The sequence below is a fragment of the Neomonachus schauinslandi genome, chromosome 4 (assembly GCF_002201575.2).
Source record: "Neomonachus schauinslandi chromosome 4, ASM220157v2, whole genome shotgun sequence".
Classification (NCBI taxonomy): Eukaryota; Metazoa; Chordata; class Mammalia; order Carnivora; family Phocidae; genus Neomonachus; species Neomonachus schauinslandi.
The window spans coordinates 157,623,519-157,647,446 of record NC_058406.1 but is presented as its reverse complement, the minus strand read 5'-3'; the positions used below and the strand labels follow the sequence as shown (position 1 = coordinate 157,647,446).

General features: G+C 37.0%; 1 protein-coding gene across 3 annotated transcripts in view; it reads left to right on the top strand.

The window, feature by feature from the left end:
• ANGPT1 (angiopoietin 1) overlaps positions 1–23,928 on the top strand; it is a 242,046-nt gene that overhangs the window by 130,902 nt on the left and 87,216 nt on the right. For all 3 annotated transcript variants that reach the window (XM_021688349.1, XM_021688347.1, XM_021688348.1), the window contains one exon: positions 16,606–16,761. In XM_021688349.1, coding sequence (XP_021544024.1) covers positions 16,606–16,761 — 156 coding nt within the window. The remainder of the gene's footprint in view (positions 1–16,605; positions 16,762–23,928) is intronic.

The following is a 23,928-nucleotide window of genomic DNA, read 5'->3' as shown; positions in this document are numbered from 1 at the left end:
AATATATATAATAAATGGCTTTCTGACATTACATTAAAATACAATAAAATACTGTTATTTGTTCCCAGACATTTTGGCCACGTATAGTACATAGATTCCTGAGAGTATAAACAGAAAAGATACTTTACCGTTCTTTAAGAATGAAGGTTGGTGAAACTCTAACATTAGGCAAGCACTAGTATCAGGAATCAACAACATGCTGTAGTAAATCCTTTATCTTTATATGGCTATGGTTTACAAAACATTTTCATTTTAACTTTACAAAATTGCTTTGACATAAGTATCATTAAGTTTACTTTACAGATGGGGAAACCAAGGCTTAGAATAATTAAGTGTTTTCTTCATAGTCACAAAGTGTTAGGAAGCTAGGCCTTTAAGAATGAATCCCTCATGATTTTTCTTTAGTCCTTAAACAATTCTGTGATGTCAGTATATTATTATTCCCATTTTCTCAGTGCCGAAGCTGAAGCACAGAGGAAAGCAACTTGTTCAAAATCGTACAGCTAATCATTGGTCAGCCCGAAGCTGTTAAGAGTCCAACGCTTCCTTTTTTTTCTCATTTCTCTGCTTCTTTTCATATGCTGCTTCTCGCATGGCTCTAAATCTGCATTTGGTAACAGAAGGAATCCTATGGCTAATTTTAACTGTTAATTTTCTTCTTCTGGAATATGTATATATAAAGTTAGAACAGAGAATTCACACTTCTTTTAATAGATTTGCAAATTGCTTCTCCCAGCCTGGCTCCAGATCAAAATATAAGTATCTGTCATCTGCATAGCATCTTAGAGATGGCCAAATGTTTTCACACACTTCATTTGATTGTTACAACAAACCTATGAGATACTTAGGATAGGTAGAATTAGCAGGATGATTTTTACTAATCGGACAAGTAAAAGACTGTAAAGTTTAGATGGCCAATAAAGTGAAAAACAAACAAACAAACAAAAAACAAATCCCTCAATCTCCTGATGACTAATTCTGGGAGCCCTCCACAATGCTACTCTAAAGACAGCCCAGCATCCCGCAAGATTCTGCCTACCTATGGGTTCACCAAGACCTTGCTCCAACTTTGAAAGAAATCAAGTAGACCATAACAAATCTTAGCATTTGCCCTAAGAGGTTCTTACAACTGGGCTGTTGGGCATGGAATGTGGTAGCACAATCATATACTCTAGGTTCAGGCAAGGTGGGTGAGAATTCTGGCTCTGCAGTGAGCTCTATTTAACTGTGCATTTTGAGGAAAAGTATCTGTCCTCTCTAACTCCCCATTTTTTACAGATGAAAAAGTTGTGAGAAAACAAATGTGTGATTTCCTGATATGATGGTGACTTTCCAACAAACTCACCTTACTTCTTAAATGTAACATATCTCATGCTGTGGCATGAGAATCCTTGGCTTTAAGAAGTCAAGAATGTAAAAGCCTCAGGTGAGATCCTAGGATATATAAAGTTTGGGCTTCATGGTTTCCTGAAAATAATAATGTTGATATAATTTTAACATAAAAAAGGTCATGATGAAACTGAATGCTGAGAGCAACCAGCCCTGAGTGGGAGTGTATATCAGGACAGATAAGAAGCTGGTAAGTATGTGCTTTCTCCAAGTTATGTTTGTGCTCAGTCATGTTGAGTTAACTGAGAGGACATACCAAACTCTTTAGTTTTTCTCTATGAACATATGGAATAAAATTGTCATGGATTTCATAAATTTGGGGTATTTGCTTCACAATCTTATGCAGGCTATTTCTATTCTAACAGTTACCACATTATAATGATGTTGTCTATTAATATACTTGGCTTTCTCACTAAGACAGGCACTAGGCAAGAACTGTATCTTTTGCATTTTTATATCTCCATGGCACAAGACCTGTTACTATAGAAGACATATAAATGTGTCTCAGTAGATGTTTACTAAACTGTGCTCATCCCATATAAGAAAATATGTAAATGTATATATTATATAAACATACATAATTACACTCTCACATCTGTGTGTGTACCTGTATGTCTTTGTCATTATCTGATCTACTGTTCTGTAATCTTACACTGATTTGATAAAACATGGAATTTTCAAGGGGAAACAATTAGTCTACTATTTTATCACATATATATGTATGTATATGTATATAGATATAGATATATGTATATATGTATTCATACACTCCAATTCAATATTCTATATAAATATATGTACCTGCAAAATTTATGTAAGTCTATTTAGCTGTAAGTACAACTTTTGACAACCTAAAATTTTTGAGCAAAAATTATTTCAGTTTAGCAGTTTCAATTTAGATATAGTTCAGTGTGTTTTAATTTAGTAACCTAGAAAACATTTATTTCAAAAAGGAAAAAAAGGTTTGTTTGAAGATTATTGATAAAATTTTGTTGGTAAGCTTTTTTTTAAGTCATAATGTTAGAGTACACTCTATGAGAATAAGTTTTCAGAGTGTGTATATAAACATTAGAATAAGTATTCACTTGACGTTTATGTTTGTTTTGAAAGGATAATGGTGTAATGAACTGGAGAACAAGCATGATACTAATCCATATGCCATATGAAGATGGTATCTCTGTTTTGGTTGAGTAAATGAAAGTAAATACTTTTCAGCAAGGATAATTAATGAGGCCATAAATAGCATATCATCATGAGCTGAAGAAAGAATAAGTCACCTTGTCATATAAAATAATTACTTTATGCTCAGTTTAGGAAGGCCTCAAAGGGCCTACTACATATTGACCCAATCATTCTGTCAATATTCCTAAGCATGATAGTGGTGAAAGGGATTTTTCATTGTATTTAAAAAGGGAGAACAAGTGAATGAAGAGTTTTTTGTTTGGTTGTTTTTTGTTTGTTTGTTTTTAACCATTGGAAGGTGATAAGCAAATGTTAGGTGCCTTCTCCCCTCTCCCCCCACCCCCCAAACTGGTGGCAATGCCTTTAGGATCAAGACAGCTTACATAAATAGCTAAAAGGACCAGGAGTTTTACCCATCCTGGCTAAGGCTTGAAACTGTACTTGAAATGATGGGTTAGCCAAACAAAATACTTCAGCTGGACAGATTTGGGCAGGAAATGGCCCTTTGGGATCCTTGCACTAACCAAGATGCTGAGGCAGAATTTAGTGGAAAGAGAATGGACCTGTGCATCAGACAGACTGAAGTTTTAATACCAGCTGCAGCACTTGGGCTCTGTGACCCTGATCACGTTATTTAATTTCTCAGCACTTCTACCATTTTATCCGTATGAGATGGTAACAATATCTATGTCAAAGGACTGCTGTGAGGAATTTAAGGAAAGTATATAAAGGCCTTGGTTCATTAGCTGACTGACACATAGGAAGTGCTCAGTAGATAATGGCTAGTGTTATAGGCTTTCCACAAAACCTTTCCCTTCAGAAGAGACTACCTGAGGCTATTTCTGCTCTTTTGTTTTCTCTTGTTTATTAGCTTTCTTTAGTTCTCATAAAGGTCTCATAAGGGACAAGGCTAGAGGAGATAAACCAGTGGAACCAATGGAGCATGTCTATGGATCACAGTCTCTGTTTTCCAGGTTTGCTCTGACCACACCACTACTAAGTTGCCAGGTGTTTAGAAGTTTCCCACAGAGTGAATGCATTCTAAGCATATTTTTGTCTTTCTTTCCTTATTTCTTTTTCAGAATATAAAATTAAATTCTCATTGTTTTTAAAGAAAGTGGAAAATATCAGCCATTTCAAGAAGAAAATAAAATTCACCTGTATTCCCATCAGCCAGAGATAGGCACTGTTCAGTGTTTCTCTTTCCAATGCATACAAATGTGTCTGAATACATTTATCATAATTGAGAACATATCAAATAAATACATCATTTGTATACTGCTTACTATGTTGAGCAGAAAGGTTTTTGGATTTTTGTTTTGTTTTGTTGGTTTTGTTTTTGTTTTTGTTTTTTTTAAGTCATGGAAAACTGGTACTTTTTAGTCACTTTGTGCCTTAAAATCTAGACTATACAATCTATTCAATGGAAGCCTACCTAGGAAGTTGTGAGGACTGCCTTGATAATTGTGGTCATGGTTATTTTAAAATTTTAAAGTAGTAATTTACGTTTGAAAAGGACTATAGAATTAATTTTTAGTTCTGATAACTTGCTGTCTTGTTTCTCTTTCTTTCTCAACCCCCTAATTGCTCTCTCTGGGAAATAACTATTTGCTAAAGATAAAGATTATTTGTACAGATTCTTGAGATATAGTCTATAAACGGGACAAGATTCATCACACAGCTTTCCTTCCACCCCTTAGAGAAGAAATCCTAGGGGTTTTCTGAGTTGCTGAGAAACAATTTGCTCCTTCTTAGAACTCAGGGTAATGGGTCTAAATAGTTTGTACTCCTCTCTTCAGAGTAAGTCAGGCCTTGGGGTACAAGACTATTATATTAGCAGTTAAAATGAAATCTGACTCAGTCCCATAGTTCATAATAAAATTGTACTGCTAATACACATCTTAGTCTCAAAAACATAATGTTGATTAAAAAATGAAAGAGTTGAAGGAGCCATACAATAAGGTAACATTATTGTAAATCTTGAAAATATACTAGATGCTATGGTTTATTATTTTGTGTGTATACCTATGTAGTATAAGTCCATATCAATTTCAGGATAATGGTTAATTCTGGTGTGTATGTAGAGGGGGTGCTTAGGTCATCTATGCAACATTTTATTTCATAATAAAAAAGGAATTCAAAGTGAAGGTCAACATGTGACAGCTGCTAAATCTTAACGGGAGCTTCATGATGTCTAATATTTCTAAGATTCCAAGATTTTAGACTTTATCATAAATCAGACCAGCCTTTTTTCAGTTAGTGAAAAATAGAAAGTTTTGAGTAGTCATTGCTTGTGGGGGATGGGGATGAAATCAGGAAGAAAACAGTGAGGTGATCTAAGCTCCCAAAACTAGATTAGTGAATCTTTAAAAGGGCTTTTTACAAAATTCCTCTGGCAATACATGTGGTAATGAGAGCAGGCATTTTACCAGTTACTACACTTAGTTTCATTCTCTCTCATGGTGTGTGGTTGATTCTAAGACGGACTAATTCACTGTAATGGTAATTTGGGCTCCCTTCCAATAGCACTTGAGACATAACAAGTAAAGTGGTCTTTGTGAAAGAAGAAACAATGCCCAGCGTCTGTAGTCCTTTGATGAAAATGAGGAAAAACAGGGATTTCATATCACTTATAAAATGTTAGCAATCACTGTCCCTTTCTTAGGCTTTGAATAACTGTTTCCATCCTAATAATCTTACTAGTTCTTGAACCAAGGGTAATTTAAATAAGAACTACTCAACAAATATTATTCAGGAAAAGTTAGACCTCACACATAATACTTTGGAATGTTTATTATACAATGACATTGACAGTTTTATGCTTGTACAAACTTATTGTATGTTCCATTGAGTAATCCCACATTGTAGGAGAAAACACACATGCACACCCACCCACCCACCCACACACACACACACACACATGCACATGCATACATATATAATTTTGCCATTAGTTTTGCTGTGTTTTAGCAGATGAAAGACAGATAATTCTTAAAAAGCAAACCTAGGGCGCCTGGGTGGCTCAGTTGGTTAAGCAACTGCCTTCGGCTCAGGTCATGATCCTGGAGTCCCTGGATCGAGTCCCGCATCGGGCTCCCTGCTCGGCGGGGAGTCTGCTTCTCCCTCTGACCCTCCCCCCTCTCATGTGCTCTCTCTCATTCTCTCTCTCTCAAATAAATAAATAAAATCTTTAAAAAAAAAAAAAAGCAAACCTAAACTTAAGAGATACGATGGAAGAGAAGATGAATAGATCAAACTTATTTCAAGGAAAGAAGGAGTATATATGGAAAGATAATAGCCTAAAAAGTCAGAATGTTGAACAGGTTAGATTTTAAGTGCTAATACCTTGCAATTTCATATGAAATACCAGAGTAAAATGACAGCAGTTTTCTACCTACTGGTGGTATTCCTGAAAAATCTATAAATCTCTTAATTATTAAGGTTTTTAAACTTCTGTTACTGTGTTTATTATATCATCTGCTAAGTATTTAAATTACATGAGCTGGCCTACAGTGTTTAATGCAGGAGTTTTTCCTTAAAGATGAATATCGTAAGCTACTTGTTTGCATCACTGTCATTTGTCATAGGAGAAAAATAGAGTGTGCAGAAGATGTGTCTTAGAATTATCCTGTAGAGTCTCTTCTACCCCATCAATCCCCCACAGCTTACTGTCTGCTGGGTGCTCACTAGTTCAAATGTCAAAGCTTTCTTTTTTAAGTGAATCAGAATGTATTTTATGTAGCATGCAAGGGGAAAACAACAACAAAAATCCCATTCAATTAAAGGGGATATGTTTGCAGTTTTCTGTTTCAAACAGTATCTTCTTTACTTTTAATTGATATAAAAACAATGTGTACAAAGTTGCTTTGTGGTTCATCCATTTTCTCTATCACCTAAGTGTAAATTCAGAATTTGGGAAAAGAGTTTCCCGGTTGTTAGGCAGTACACTGGAGCTGTCCATGACTGTTAAACAGGTATTAACTATAGTGATTAAATTTGACATAAAATATAACTCATCCAAAGGAAAGTAACGCATTGGTGATTTTAAATGGACCTTTAATGAAATAAACTACTGTGAAATGAGCAGAACCTCAAGATATGAATGGAGAATCTGACACACATAGGTTGGGAGTAGGGGAATGTATGTGTGTGAAAGCATATGTGGACAAGTAAAATATACACACATATACATACATATACACTTATATGTGTTATTAAGGGGGTGAACTTTATGCTTAGTGTATTTGAAAATATGGTAAAGTACAAAGAAATTATCTTCCTGAGCCTACTAAATGAATCTCATATTAAAATCTGATGGCCTCAAAGGCATGCATTTGCTTCTGACCGATTTATCTCTTGATTTCCTGAGCAGCACATTCCAGGAGGTGGTCAGGAATGTCCTCATGCCTAACCAAACATAGCTCCTTGTATGCTGTCATAGTCCTTCTGGCTCCCTCTTTATCCTCCATCCTCCAGGTTTTTCAGGCCACATTTTTGTGTGTTAAGGCAGACATAAGAAATGTATGCCCTCTCTGCCATATTCATTTAGGATTGACTCTGGGAAGACTTCCTTGATTCCCTCATTTAGAGGATTCATTTATTCCTTCATTCTACCCCATCAGACAGGCAGGTGGGCAGACATTTGTACCTTCATTCTAGCACTTGTAACATACTTGTATTATAGATAGTCTTAATTATCAGAATCAAGTTTTATTTATTCTTTTGCTTTCATTGTATAGCTCAGTGATTAAAACATGGTTAGTTTTCATTGTGTTTTTGCTGGATTTTATTTAATTTAAATTATTAAATGATTGAAAACAAGATGATTGAAAAAAGTAGAAAGGTACAGTTAAGACAAGATGGGGTTATGTGGTCCAATAAGTGAGGATATATGTCTACAGACCTATCTACTTTTGCATCTTCGCATTGATCCCGTTAACATTCAGAAAGGCATCATCAATAATTGGTTATGTGATATTTTGTACTTTCAGAAACAAATGTAACTAGGCTAAGCTCACAGTTAGAGACTCTTAGTATTTTCATATACCAGTTCATTGATTCATGCATTATTTTAATTTATTTAAATTTATGAAGAGCGGGGTACCTGAGTGGCTCAGTCTGTTAATAACGCATCTGCCTTCGGCTTAGGTCATGATCTCAGGGTCCTGAGATCCAGCCCACATCAGGTTCTCTGCTCAGCAGGGAGTCTGCTTCTCTCTCTCCCTCTGTGAACTCTCACTCTCTCACTCTATCTCAAACAAAATCTTTAAAAAATAAAATAAATTTACGAGGGGCACCTGGCTGGCTCAGTCAGTAGAGTATGTGACTCTTGATCTCAGGGCGGTGAGTTCAAGCCCCATGTTGGGTATAGAACTTACCTAAAAAATTTTTTTTTTAAATTTTACTCTAACTTGGGCGCCTGGGTAGCTCAGATGGTTAAGCGTCTGCCTTCGGCTCAGGTCATGATCCCAGGGTCCTGGGATCGAGTCCCACATCGGGCTCCCGGCTCAGCGGGGAGCCTGCTTCTCCCTCTGACCCTCGCCCCTCTCATGCTGTTTCTCACTCGCTCGCTCTCTAAAAAATAAATAAAATCTTTAAAAAAAAATTTTTACTCTAACTTATTTACTTAGTGCCAGGCATTAAGTGATACCAAGATGAACAGTTGTTTGCCCTCAAGGAGCTTGTGGTGTACTGAAGACAATGCTGTTATGAAAAAAAAGAGGCACAGGATGCTCTAGAAGTACAAAGGAAGGGGGCATCTGGATTGCTCAGTTGGCTAAGCATCTAACTCTTGATTTCGGCTCAGGTCGTGATCTTGGGGTTGTGAGATTGAGCCCCACAATGGGCTGCATGCTCAGTGGGGAGTCTGCTTGGGATTCTCTTCCTCCCTCTCCTTCTGTTCCTCTGCACTGTGCGCTCTCTCTCTTTCTCTCTCTAAAATAAATAAATGAATATTTTTTAAAAAAGAAGTAGAAAGGAAGGATATTACAAAGAGGAGAGTCATGAAAAGTTTCCTTGAGGAGGAAACACTTGAACTTAGTTTTGAAAAACAAGACCTATCCCATGAAAAGGGAAGATGGGGCAGAAAAGGAACATTCCAATCAGAGCAAAACCTTGTGCAAAGGCATGGAAGCAAAAGAAAATAAGGTGTGTTTGGAAAAATAATTTGGTGTGACTGGAGCATAGAGTACAAGTAGGGAGAGGGAGGCCAAATCCAGATCATAAAGATTCTTCTATGCTGATTAAGGCGTTGTGACTTTATCTGCAGGTAGTGGAAGACACTGAAAGTCAAGTTTAAGGCAGTGGCGTGATGAGGACAAATTTATGTTTTAGATAGATCCCTCTGGTTATGCCATGGATGATGGACTGGAGGATGTCTGGAGTCAGGAGAGCAGTTATAGGACCAAAGCAAATCCAGAAGAAAAATGACAAGAATCTGAGCTAAGTCAGTGCCCCTGAGAATAGAGATGTGGGGAAAGGGAAGCAGGGAGAGGGATGGACCTACATACTCTTCAGGAGACAGAAGCAACACAGTCTGGTGCGGATTGAATGTTGAAAATGAAGGCAAGGAATAGAAAAGATGACTCCCTGTGGCCTGGATGAATGGGTAGGTGATAGTGGTGCCATTCATTAATATAAGAAACATAGGAAGAAAGCCAGGATGTGTTGGTGAAAAACAAAGAGTATATTTTGGACAGAATGGTGCCTAGGAATTAAAGAAACCAGAAATTCTAGCCTTTTATCTTAAAACAGATGTGCTTGCTATGGAAACTTGATCCAAGGCTTTTATATAGTGTTCCTGTACCATTTTTTCCTAATTGCCATTAAAGATTATGTATTATATATGTTATAGACATAGATATTTACATCCATATTTCAATTTTCTATAATAAATTAAAATCTTTCATACCATAATACTTTAAAAGGGAAATTTTAAATCAAGTAATTTGAGAGCTTCAAGCATTAGAAATAATCTAATCCAGATCTTCATTTCATAGATGAAGATCTGAAACCCAAATTGTTTAAGTAACTTGCCCAAGTTCATGGAGTAAATCAACAATAGTACCTGGATTAAAATCCGGATAACCTGACTCCTGCCTGAGTGTGCTTTTTATATACCATCTGCCTTTAAAAACATGTAAAGGAGGGAAAAACATGTAAAAGGAAGAATTAAGCAGACACTTAATGTTTTAAAATTTCATGACTCTGAATTTTTTTGGGTGTCAGGTGAGTATAAGTGAAGGTGAGTATAAAAGAGAGGTGCCAGGCTAGTAAAGTATATTTTGGCATAGGAAACATCTCATTCATTTATGTGAAGAGAGAATGATTTTCCTGGGTCTTTACCCAACTCTGGGTTGTACATTGACTGACCACTTTCAGTAGCCACAAAAATGTGGTCTTAAAAGAATCGTAACCAAGAAAAATTATTGCAGAATTTGTTCATATGGGATATTCTGTCATGCCATTGATAGCTTAGCTTCTCTCTGTGCCTCAGTGGGGGTATTGCTATAATTCTGTTGGAGGTGATATAACAAACATCCCCTCACATTATTGTCAATAGCTAAGAGCTTCTCCCTATCAAACAGAAATAATATTTACAGGAAGAAATGTAGTCAGAGGTAAATGCTATCAGAGTATTTACCAACTCTATTGAAATGATTCACCTATACATATCTATTTCCTGCAATACTCAACTCTTTGTACACATAATAGCTGGTACAAGGCTTAGTACACAGGATGCATTTACCATATATTTGCCAGGACTAAATTGATATGATGCAGGGTTAATAAGCCTGAACTAATTTTAGAGTCTGGCTCTGGTTTTTGCCACTTGTGAGGCGATGCATAGAAAGAATAAAATCAGGGGGATGCTGAGGCTCAGTGACTGAGGAGCTGCTAGCTGGTGGACATCAATGCTGGGATGTAAGTATAGAGTCCAGAAAGCAAAGTCAACACCCCAAAAACTGATGGAGCATGAATTGGTATTATAAAAGGGGGGCCTCAAACCAGGAGCCTGTAGAAGTGAAGCAAGTAGCAGGAAGCAAGGAATAGGGAAATGCAGGGTGGGCCCCCAATACTGGCAGCCATTGTTGTTGGCTCAGCTTGATGATGTAAGTCTGAGTTTCCCACACACTGAGTGAACACAGCCTGACGTCTGACATTAATTAGTTGTTTCACCTTGCTTTCTATAACCTCCCTGAACCTCAGTCACCACATCTATAAAATGAGATTTTGGGAGGTCATAATATTTAATGTCTCTTCCAGCTTGCTTATTCTAATGGTTTTATTTCTTCCATAAATAGTAAGTACTCCTTCAGATACTAAAATGAGAAATGGGATTCATGTCATGCATATCAGTACAGAAACTATTTCAAATGTCAGCTAAATAGGTCTGTTGTCTAAAAAGACAATTTTACTTTGCTATTTGGTAAAAGAAGCAGTATATTGGGAGATCTAATAATAGAAATTCTTGCAAATAGTATATTTGGCCTAAGCCATCTTTTTTTATAAAACCATAAACCTAAATGTAGTTGCATTTTAAGTATTGCCACTGATTTATGGAACAATGATATTAGATAAAACTATCAACATTTAAGGCATTTTTTGCATTATTTTACCTTTTTATTGCTTTTCCATATTTACCCTTTTACTTTATTTCACGGTTGTTTTGCCATAACTGAGTAATACCATATGCACTAACATTCAATGAGAGTCCACTTAATCTACAACATATTTTAAGTGAACAATGCCTTTGTCAATTTTTATAGGGCTTAAAATGTTTTTTTTTCTTAAGAATTACATGGAGAAATTCTATTTTTTGTGCTTTAAGATATGCTATTGTTTAAGAGAGCCCTTGAAGTGAAATGATAGAGAATGCATTTCATATGCAAGACATGTCATAATATCACACAGATTTTGGTTCTCATGAACACGAAGCAGCAAGAATTTTGAAGGCCCAGTAAGAAAACTCTCTCAAAACTCTGTCTCATCATGGAAAATGATACTAGTCATTGGCAAAAGACATGGACAAGTGATTTATGAGTGAACTGCAAAATGACTGATAATCTTGACTTCTTAAAAATATTTTTTCTCTACTTAATAATGCAACTTGTCACATAGTTGACTGTATATTTGCTTTCTTACTACCTATAGCATTTCCCAGGATGTTATCGTCATCAATCTGTATGAAAATGATTAAAATAAAAAATGAAAAATTATCTATCTTTAAACAAGTTTCTCCTCATCTGTTCTGTAGCCTTCATTTTATGTATTTCCTGCATGAATATTATGTGTTACCGGAATTTGTCTATGACGTTAGTGGTAGTGTGCTTGTGCTTGATGAGTGACTATCCTTTAGAATGGAGCATAACCTGCAGGGCCATCTAGCTTCTTTCAAAGCAACATACCAGCTCTTTCACCCATTCATTGTGTGATCATAGACAGTTTACATTAACTTCCCTGAGCCTGTTTCCTTATCAGTGAAATGAGGAAACAATGCAGTGCCTAGACTGTTACAAGGAAATCAGTCAGGTACTTACCTAACCTTAGTAGAGGCTTAGCGTGCTGTTGTTATTCTCTTTGTTATATTTTAGAATAGCTTGCAAGAAATAGAATGGGTAGAAGAAAACAAATATGTTATAAATTGCATACTAAGCAAAAAAGGTAGGAATTGATGAAAGGATTTTTAATGATCCATTGCATTAAAAGTGCTAGCAAAGTGAACTTTCCATATAACTGGCTCTAGAGCCTCTCACCTCCCTTCAAATTAACTTGGCCTCCAATATGGTGAAGCAGAATAAAGTAATCACCCTCTAATGATGTATGTTTTTCTCAAAGGAATGCATAAATTAATTCTCAGTGAACTAGCCAAAAAGGAAACCAATCATTCATTAATCAATCAATCAACCAGCCAACCAGTCCAATAATAGAGCAGTTCCCCCAAATCAGAAGCTGGTGGAACATCAGAAGGTAGAGTTGAGTCCTTTCTTTCATCTCTATCATCACCTAAGGCTCCGCTCCATCTCTTAAACCATAAAATAGAGTGAATATTCCCCATGTAGGGTTAAGGTGTAATAATCCAGTCAATGTATATGAAAGCTTTTTGTAAACACTATATCACTTCACAAATTTAAAATTATTTCTTTGCTTTAAACATCATTCATTGTTCATTATCTCATTTCAAATGCCATCCTACCTTCTCTTGCTGGTCTTTTGGACAGCACTTTATCTGGAGTCAGACACTGAGAGTGGCAGTACAGTCAAATTTGATACTTCCAGTTGGGAGTCTCCTGCTTTATAATTTCTCAGATCTGTGGTCAGCAACTTCTAAGATTAAAATTGACATCTTAGATGTTTCTAAAATATTAAAACCTGAAGTAGCCATCATATTCTGCAAACATATTTTTAAAAAGGGTAGGGAATATATGAGGACAATTGAATTTGTTACAAATTTTTCCTGAACCTGGCTGACATGACACATCAAGATGTATTTCACAGTTCTACATCTACATAGGAATGTTTAGAGATAAAATGAAAGTAGCCCTCCTTATTAATCTCACATTGTATATTGACTTCTGCCTCCCTCCTCAGCCTTTAAATCAACTACATCTGGTTTTTGCTTCTTAAATGTGCCATTGTCTTTTGCATTAAAAGGCAGTTACTCCTAGAGAGAGCAGGCCCACTTGATTAAAAAATAATTAACTTGAGTTATATATATGTTACTAATCATGGCAGCCCAAATAAGAATTTTAGTATAGGTTGGAGACCTACTGCTGCAACAGGGTCAGCAGAATTGGGAGGCTCTTAGTGATGAATGCCTACATAAAGCAGTTACATTGCTTTGCTGGTGTTAACTTTTACAGTTAAGAAAAAACCATAATAATACAGAATACATAGGAGCTAACAAAGATAGAATCACAAAGCAGCTGAACCTTGATGTAGTAACTCTATGCCAGAGGGTGTCCTCCTTTATGGAGACTGAAACATATGATTATATTACACCCAGAGCCAATTAAGCTCTGGGAAATAACTCCCAGTAACCAACTGCAGAAGAAGTTGATGTATAGGGGTGTCTAGCTGGCTCATTTGGTAGAGCATGCATCTCTTGAATTTTGGGTTGTGAGTTCAAGCCCCACATTGGGCATAGAACCTACTTTAAAAAAGTGATGTATAATTATCAAGCAGCTCTGTATTGGAGCTCACTGAATTCTCTCTCACTAGACAAATCTACATGGGAAACCAAGTTGTTATTTGAACTTTCTTGGTAAGCAGGGAATATGACATTGAATAAATTTGGTGGTCTAAATCACTGCTACTCAAGGAAATTGTTGTCATTTTGCGAACAAGGTAAGAAGCTTGCTCCAGAACATAAATTAAAGCATTAGAGCATCACTTTCTTCATTGAGAGAGTCTTGCTCCTACACACACACTACATTTGTAGTACCAGTGCGCTTAGTGACGTAGATAATTTGCATTCTGGCACAGTTTCTTCATTTCATGACAGACTGTTCACAAACAGTACTCATATAGGCAGTTATTCTGTGGACCACACTTTGAGAAACACTGGTCTTTGCCTAAATCAGAATTACATTGGGAAGCTTTTAAAATATATTGTTGTCTAGTATATAACCTTGAAAATTCTGATTCAGAGTTCTGGTGTGCCGTACCTTTTTAAAATGCTTCTCGTATAGTTTTGATAGATACGCAAGGTTGAGGAGCTACACAATAAAATGCACAGAGTAATTAAATAGTGCTAAGTTGAATAGATTAGAGATTGAGAATGTGGAGTTTGGCATTGGGGTTCTTATTGTTTCTCTTGGGCAAATTGCTGTGGAATTTCTAGGCCTCAATAGTCTTACTTGTAAAGCAGCTCTAACAATACCTACCACATAAAATTATTGCAAGGTTTAAGTACTGTTATAAAAAGAAAGCACTTTTAGTTCAATGCCTACCACATAGACAATTGAGAAATGTCAGCTGTCTATGGTGAGTATGACCTCCATGATGGAGATTCACCTGCCATTTTTTAAAATACACCCATTCATAACTTCCCAAAAGAAAGTTAAAAGATGTTATGAGGAAAGGGGAAACATGATGCAGAATCCAAAACAAAGCTGTCTGCTGCTCTGACCTATCCTCCTTTCCATTACCTTTCTATCGCTGTTTAAATATGTTCGTGCAATTGGCATAAAGCCAAGTTAGAGACCTTGTGTTTTGTCAAGATAATTTCTAGATATTTATTCTAACCTATGTTGTATTTGTTTTATAACAAATGTTTGTAGGTTGATCTTTTCCCCCTCTACTTCTAATTTTGGAATAAAGAATGAAGGGGAGTTACTTTATATTGACCAAGGACATAGTCAGAATTTATTAATAACAATATGAGTTTGAGGGGCGCCTGGGTGGCTCAGTCATTAAGCGTCTGCCTTCGGCTCAGGTCATGATCCCAGGGTCCTGGGATCGAGCCCTGCATCGGGCTCCTTGCTCTGCGGGAAGCCTGTTTCTCCCTCTCCCACTCCCCCTGCTTGTGTTCCCTCTCTCGCTGTGTCTCTCTCTCTGTCAAATAAATAAATCAATTCTTAAAAAAAACAAATAAAATGACAATATGAGTTTGATTCTAACCTTTCATTTTCTTTCACTTGGGGCAGATTTATGATAAATAGAAATAAGCAAGAGATGGTGTTAGGAAGTGAGCTGCCAAAGTTTCACAAAGGGGAATTTAGCTTTAGACTATATTTATTACATGACAATAATGTTACTATGGATTATAAAATAGTGGATGTATTATGGCCCACTAAATCAGGAAAAATCACGTAGCTGTTAATGATTTGGAACCTGGTTTGTGAAGCACAACTTGGCAGAGTTATCAAGTGGTTAAGAGTGTTGGTATGAAAGTTAAGGACTTTAGTACTCAAATTCAAGTCTGGCTGTTTTTGTGGTGTGTGGCCTTGGACCTGACTTCTCTGGGATGCAATTTCCCCATATGTGTAATTGGGTAATAAAATGTAGTCACCACACGGTGGTGGGGGAGAATTAAGTGCACCGACGGGGAGGTGTAGGCTTCTTCTGTATTATTCAAGCAGTGCTTATGCTTGGCTTTATTCTCTCCAGTGCCTAGCAGCCTCCCTCCTAGTGAGTCACTTAATAATTCTTCCTGGCCCCCATGGTACAATTTATTTTACAACCATAGTATTCTCTAAGATGGCACCATAGAGGACCAAATGTTACCCAAGGCGAGGAGGGCAAATGCTGCTTTATGGGTTATACTTTCAGTGCCTTTTTATTTATTTATTTATTTATTTATTTATTTATTTATTTATTTATTTATTTATTTTTGAGCTTTCAAAGGAGCACTGAGAGTGGTTTTAGCTGGCTCTGTGGCTCTGCAGCTTGTTTCGTATACTGTTGCCTGTACTTTACTATTCCCTTAAAAGCTTGTGTTTTGGGCATCTGCCCCCCTCCCACTCCTTGTGTAATTCCCCTAACCCAGCATGGTCTTTTACTTTTCATTACAGCAATGAAAGCGGGAGGCTGAATTTTTCTCAGAGATTAGTGGGCAATATGCTATAATGAAAAGACCAGAGAACCAAAATTTGGATTTAACTTATCGTGTGAACACTGCTGCATTCTTGCTGGGTGACCGTGGGCTCATCATTAACCTTTGATTCTGTTTCCTCAGCTACAAATAAAAACAAACAAACAAACAAAAACCCCACAAAAAACAATGAGGCCATCTGTGCCTAACTCACATCTTTGCTGTGAGGGTTGAAGGAGTTGTAGAAAATAAGAGCACTATCCAAGTACAAATTTTCGTTATGGTTGTGATGATTATATATTATGTATCAGTCTGTTAGGAGTTTGTTAGCAACTGGGTTCCTGTGTGCTCGGCTCCCATTTCCCCAGCTCCCAGAAATGCAGAGGATCCCTGCCAGATGGCTGATTTGCCAGCTGTGTCTTGTTTTGTCATTGTAAATATCACATGCTCTGAGAGACTTTGCTTATAATGTAGTATGTTTTGTCCTTTATCTCCTCCAGATTGAGAACTACATTGTGGAAAATATGAAGTCGGAGATGGCCCAGATACAGCAGAATGCAGTTCAGAACCACACGGCCACCATGCTCGAGATAGGAACCAGCCTGCTCTCTCAGACTGCAGAGCAGACCAGAAAGCTGACAGATGTTGAGACCCAGGTACAGCCCTGAGCCAGAGTCGACAAACTCTTAATGGAGATTTTTTCCCCCTTTAGCTTACTCCGTAAACACAGAGCACATTTCACCACTGAGATTGGGGAAACATACACATTTTTTGTTTATTGGTAATAACAACAATGACTGCCTGACGCTCTCACGTTTCTTTTGATTTAACGAGGGTTGGTATATTTAGCTTTGCGTGTGTTTGCAAAAACAAGACTGGCAAAGGGCTTAATCAGCATTGAAATTCAAATAAACACTGCAGCTACCAACTGTGATATGATATGTGTCAAACAAAATAGCCATTTGGGTCAAATTGGTGCCTTTGATGTGCATTTTTGACCTGTCCTGCTTCGTGTCTGGTAGTACACTGGCCACGAGGGCACCTGCAGAGGTTTGGTACAGTCAGTAGACAGGCAGGAAAACCCAAATGAACTGATCAGCAATGTGTAGATTTTTTTACTCAGCATGATTTTATAACGAGAAGTCCATTGAAACTCTTTCTGCACATAATATCTGTGTCATCCCACCCTGGACAATGACATACTTCTTTATGTACAGTCATACTTATTTCAGTACAAATCAGTGAAATGCCTGTTAATCATCGGTCACAAACCTACCATTACAGTTTAATGCCAATATTTTTGGTGATTTGAAGATGATCTCTTGGTTACTCCATTTGCCATTCTGAAGCCCAGAGGATGAGTCTTATCTCATTGTAATTGATTTCTGGAAGCAAAGCTGAAATATATTTTAAAAGATACACTGAGGCTCATCAGAATTTTCAAGAATTTATTTGGGCATACATCAACTCAAGTTGAGCAGTGCTTAGCTGAAAGTGGTTAGGAACAGTCTACTGTAGGAGCTAAGGGGAAGGTTTGAATAGAGAAGATGCAGAAGCAAAGCAAGGAAATTATTTGATGGACTATAGCCTAAGCAGTTGCCTTATTTGAGGGGGCCTCCTTGGCTGTAATTGATTGTTCCTAACTTTCATTTTCTTGGATTTAAATGCACTGACTCTGGCTCAGGCTTTGATTTACTTACGTAGTTTCCCAAGGCATCAGAGCCGCCTCAGTCTAGTGGCCTACTTGTTTAAATATTTTAGCAATATAAATTCAAAAATAAGATGAACCTTATTTCTATTTTATTTCATTTCTGTTAATGGCATCATTGATCATATAATGATATTTAAAGATAAAGAAAAATGACGATTTATATGGGTAGAGAATCATATATTACACAGACAACTTTCCCAGGTACAAATGATTTTTATGAAAGCCATCTAAAACAGACAGATCAGAAAAGTTTGAGCAGTTTTCCCATATTGATACAGCTGGTGAGTTGAATCTGGCACTCCGAGGGAAGCATTCTCATTTCTTTCCTTTTCTATCCCTCTTGATTAGTAATGCTAATAATTAAACTAAATAAGAACTTAAATGTGGATTGCATTGGAGCAGTAAATCACATAGGCTTTGGAAGATATTTTTTGCTGCACACTATCATTGATAACCACAGGTGATGGGGAAGGGAAGACTATGTATTATAACTAAAAAGTATGAGACTTCATTTAAATCATTTATCATCATACCAAGCAAGCTTGGTGATCTGCAAACATTGACTTCTGGTGGTGTGAATGATATGAGTGTATTTTCTCTTGTTTTTATAAGAACAGAGTACCCACCATCTCCTACATAGCATTCTATATATTCAAAAACTGGAACAACACAATTAATACTACCACACCTGAGTGAACATTTGAAATTTTTATGCATTTATGTTATAAGTTTTAATGATCTACACGGCAGGGTTTTATTTTTTCTATCCCCCAAATCCTTTTGAGTTGTTTTTGTTCTCTTTTCACCTAGGAATTGGAGTTGGGAGGGGCGGCAGGGGGGACCCCACTGTTAGCGTACTCTTCTCTGCAAACCATTAAGATGCATGCTATATAAGATTTTAAGAGGTAATAACTTGTTCTGAATCCTTAAGGCTAAGAGATATGTACTTTATGGAAAATAGTAGAGAAAATTCATAGAAAAAAAACCTTCTCTCTATGGGAACAGCTAAAACTAAATAGCCCTTAAAGGCCAATGAAAGTTTATTGGGTGCACCAAGAAGAATTTTAAGATAGCTAAAACATAGAACATATCTAAAAAATCACGAATCTATCAGAACTTGCAATGAGAGGGAGGTAGAGAAGGAAGACAATGGCTCAGACCAGCTATGTCCTACCTTAAGTAAATCCTGGGTATTCTTTTCATCTTCATTTTAATGTCTTCCAACTGTCTATGCTGTCTGTTAAGCTGTGATGCTCCAAAAAATTTTCATGCAACTGTATATACATTTGTGTATATGGGATGTTTAGTTGAACCTTTGTGACAGAACATGTTCTACTTAGACATAACCACTCAAGTGCACTCAAGTACAGATGCAGGAACAAGTTACAAAATGAATCCTAAATTATTCCTTAACCTAAATGCACTCTATTCTTAAATATTAAGTATTTTTATAAAAAAGGACCAGTAGATCCTTTTGTGCTATGCAAGCCTGCTCCTCCTAGGTTTTTGCTCCCATATTAATCTTACTTTGTTTCACATAGGTATGTGTTGCTTTTCCTAAACTGACTTCAGGTTCTCAGTTATTTTAGGAACTTACAACAGTGGTTTTGCAATATATTTTCATGTTCTAACTTTTACATGATGATGTTATAAAGATAAGCAGTTTATTGCTTTTTGGTCCTCTCTCTAGACCTTCTAGACTTGAACTTAACAAAAGGTGGCAGAAACATTTTTACAGCAATGCCATTGAAAAATACTTGTGTGTTCAATAAGCATCATAATCAGAAAAGAAACAGATAATGAGCACATCTAAATAACGCTGCCGGCCAGGGCGGTGAGAATGGCGCCGCATGCCCATGCCTTCCTCCTTAGTCTCACTTGCAGTGTTTTTCTCACTCTGTTATCAGTTTGTGCCAACATCTCCTTTACTTTCAGTTCCTCTTTCTGAGTGTGCACTATGAAAGGGTTAGTTTCAGACATTCTTCATGTCCCTTCCTGTCATGTAAGTCCGTTTCTGGCTTCTACCACAGGCCAATTTTGATTAGAGGCGCACTAATAGACAAACTACATTAAAATTCACCTCTAGTAATTGGTGTGCAGCTCTGTTCTAAGCAATTTTACAAATATTAGCTATTTAATAAGTTAATAAAAATCTTAGGGGGTAGGTACTGTCACCATCCCTCATTTAAAGATGTGAAAACTGAAAGCTAGAGAGGAGAAGCAACTTGCCCTGAGTGAAACAACTAATAGTAAATGTTAGAGCAAAGATTTGACTCCAGGACGTCTGGCATCAGCGTCTACATGCTTTCTGTACTGGCTCTCTCTGTATTCTGCCTTTCTCAGGATTCCTTTCTCTCTTTAAGGTTCTAGACACTAAATGGGTCCAAGCAGTGGGTAAGATGGAAATCAGATAAAACAAAAGTAATGTGAACCTAATAGTAACAACTGAATGTTTTCTATAGATGATAAAGACACTGCTGCCGTTGCTGTTACCACGTACCTACACATCGTCTCACGCGATCCCGGAATCCGGGGTTGTCCTTGCCACTTGCTGGCTGCGTAGCTATGGGGCAGTTCCTTAGACACTTAGGCTGAGTTTCCTCTAATTTCCAATTATATAGGAACCATTGTGTAAGGAATGGGATTTAACTAAATTTTAAAAGGTATATTTTGGGTATCTCCTTGATGCAAGAGATTTTAAAAGGTACGGTATAGAATACGACCATAAGTAAAGCAATCCTTATCCTCAGTGAGCTTAATTGAATTAATAAGGTAAAATTTGCCCGAACCATTTCTTTGCTAACTTTCTATCAAATTAATTAGCTGTGGAGTCTTTTCATATAGCCATAAAAATGCATCTTTCCAGTCTTCTACCATGGGGGTTTTATTGAGCAACGGCCCCAGCTGCTGTGCTCTGAAATCCATCACTGTGTTGGTGCAGAGGGCACAATTCCCAGTGGCCACTTCAAGCCAGTGACACATTGTGGTAGCGATACTTAGATCTGCTCCTGGGAACTGTTGGACTCCACGGACACATGACTTTGGCTAAGGGCTCTCCTTTAGCCTTACTGAACTTTCTCACAACTGCCATGGAGGCTAAGACTTTCACTCAATCTCCTTTCCTTCCCTGTGATTAAACCTGCATCCTAGTCAAAAGGTACTCCTAGACAACTCTGTCTTCTTCCCAATTTTCCCTTACAGGCATTCCCCCTAATAAATGTCTTGCATATCTAATCTCATTTTATCATCTGCCTCTCAGAGGTCACGAACTATCACACCTGTTGTTTGGACTTCAATCGTACAATTGCAAATTTAAGCCAGTTCAGGAATAGTTTAATCAATGAGCATCAATCTCTAGACAGAAATAGATTTGAAAGGGCAGCTCTCAAAGTTGAGCCATTGGATCTCTTTAACTTGAAGAGAGAAGAGCTGAATAAATATTTAACCTTGGCCTGGTTAAAATGGCAGTAAAATAAATTTGCTAATGGGTCATCCAAAGAAAATACCATGGTAATTAACTTTCTCACAAGGTCTGGAAAAAGTGTTTGATGACCCATTCGGAGAGGTCTCAGTGAACTATGACCCACAGGTCAAATTTGAATGGCAATCTCTTTTTGTAAATAAAGTTTTTATTGAACTCATTCATTTATATGTTGTGTATGGCTGCTTTCCCAATAAAAAGGCAGAGTTGAGTAGTTGTACCAGAAACCATATGGCCCACCAATCTATTTACTATCTGGCCCTTTATAGAAAAAGCTGGCCAACCCTTGTACTAGGATACAAACTTCAAGAGAGCAAGGATTTTGTCTGTCTTGTTCACTGCTCTATCCTTAGGATTTAAAACAGCTCTTGGTACCCAGTAGGCTCTTAATAAATCCTTGTCAAATGATTACATGAACTAATATTAGTCCCTTAATTTCTGTAGATTTCAGCCCAATGCTCCCAAGACCAAAGGTAATGTCCTAAAGGTTGTATATTGATTGTTATATATACCAATAAATAGCTGATGGATCAGAATAGGACTTTGAACAGAAACATTCTACTGCAAAATTGTTCTGACCGACTAAGAACATCGGATGACAGCATATGCTCTGTACTCTAAGGAACAAGAGAAATTTGGCCACTTTCTTGCTTCATAGTGCTAGTTTAGCATTGGAGTGGAGTGAGAATTTGGATGTCATTAGCTACAGCAAGCAGATGTAATGGTGATATGAAAGAAACCATTTTGATAGCAGTTGGGGGTGGGGGTTGCTTTCTTAGCCAGAGAGAAGCTTCTTGTGTATAGCTACATGAGCCTATAGGAAAGAAGTCAGACTCCAGAGACAGGCTACCTGGGTTCTGATCTGACTCCTCTGTGGATTAGCTCTGTAATGTAAGTACTGTCTCTACTAAACTCCATAACCCAATGAGATTTTCCTTATGTTATAAATGTAATATATATTTGTATATAATATAAATAAAATATAAATATTACATACAATAATTATGTAGTATTAATTCTATAACATTATCATGACTAAGATTAACAGTAATTCTCTCAGATTACCTTTTACATTCAAATTTCCTCAATTGTTCTACCCAAAATTTTATAGGCATTTTAGTTTTTAAGATGTAATAGTCCCTTTTAATTTAGATCAATCTTCCAATTTTTTTTTCTTGAGGTTTTTAAGAAACCAGACCAATTATTTTTGTATACTATCCCAGATTCCTGAATTTTTCTGAGTATTTCTTTATGATACATTTTAATTTACTCATTCATTCCCCGTGGTTTTTCTTTAAACCAGAAGTTAAGTCTAAAGGCTCAGTTAGATCGACTTGAACATGGTGGTGGGAGTACTTTATAGAATTACTCGTTACTTCCTATTACAGCTCATCAGGAAGCACAAATGCCAGCTTGCCACACTCTCAGTGATGCTATTTTTTTTAAAGATTTTATTTATCTATCTATCTATCTATTTATCTATTTATTTATTTATTTATTTATTTATTTGAGAGAGAGAGAGAGTGCCTGCGAGCCAGGGGAGGAGCAGAGGGAGAGGGACAAACAGACTTGGAACTGAGCGTGGATACAACTTGGTATCCATGAGGGGGTTGTGGGGCTGATCCCATGACCCTGAGATCATGACCTGAGCCAAAATCAAGAGTCGGACGCTTAACCGACTGAGCCACCCAGCTGCCCCTCTCAGTGGTGCTGTTTTAACTCGGTTAGGATAGAAGCCTCCACATCTCTCCATCTTAGTTGTCCACTTTTCTCTTGGAAATTAACAGATAACCTGGAGGGTGGTACTTTGTCACACTGCCCATCACCGACCAAATAAATTATTTCATCAATTTTGTAAAATGGTGATCTTCTGGTTCTTTGAACACATAGCCGCCTTTATTTCTCTGTAACAATCTAATTGCCACGACATCATACTTTGTGTTATATTTTTCATTTGAAAAATATAAAGTAAAAGGAAGTACAAACAACAAACAAGGCTGATTTCAAAGTTAATATGCTGGTGAAAGAAAATTTCTTTCAAGGGAGATTTTCCTTTTAAGGAAGATCAGAGGCACTCTTTAAAGTATTAAAGGGAAGCTGGCTGAAATTCTCTAACTCACTTGGTTTGAGAAACTGGTCATTTTTATTTTTAAATTTTAGTGTATTTTTTTAAGATTTATTTATTTATTTGAGAGAGAGAGCAGGGGGAGGGGCAGAGGGAGAGGGAGAGAAAGTCTTAAGCAGACTCCACATTGAGCGTGGAGCCCCATGTGGGGCTCAATCTCACCCAAGAGATCATGACCTAAGTCGAAACCAAGAGTTAGAGGCTTAACCAACTGCACCACCCAGGTACCCCAATTTTAGTTTATTTTTTAATGAAGAACTAACATTTTAGAGTCCATAAATCCTCAGTTTCAAGTCTTATGTCTTCCTTACTCTGTGGTATATGCTGCAAAATTTAAGGTTTGAAATTTTTCCTTGGGGGCTTTTTTCACATACTCCTTGCTCTCCTTTTTTTCCCCTTCCCTTTTCCTTCCCTTCCCTTCCTTTCCTTTCCCATCCCTCCCTCCTTCCTTCCCTCCTTTTTCTTTCTTTCTTTCTTTCTTTCTTTCTTTCTTTCTTTCTTTCTTT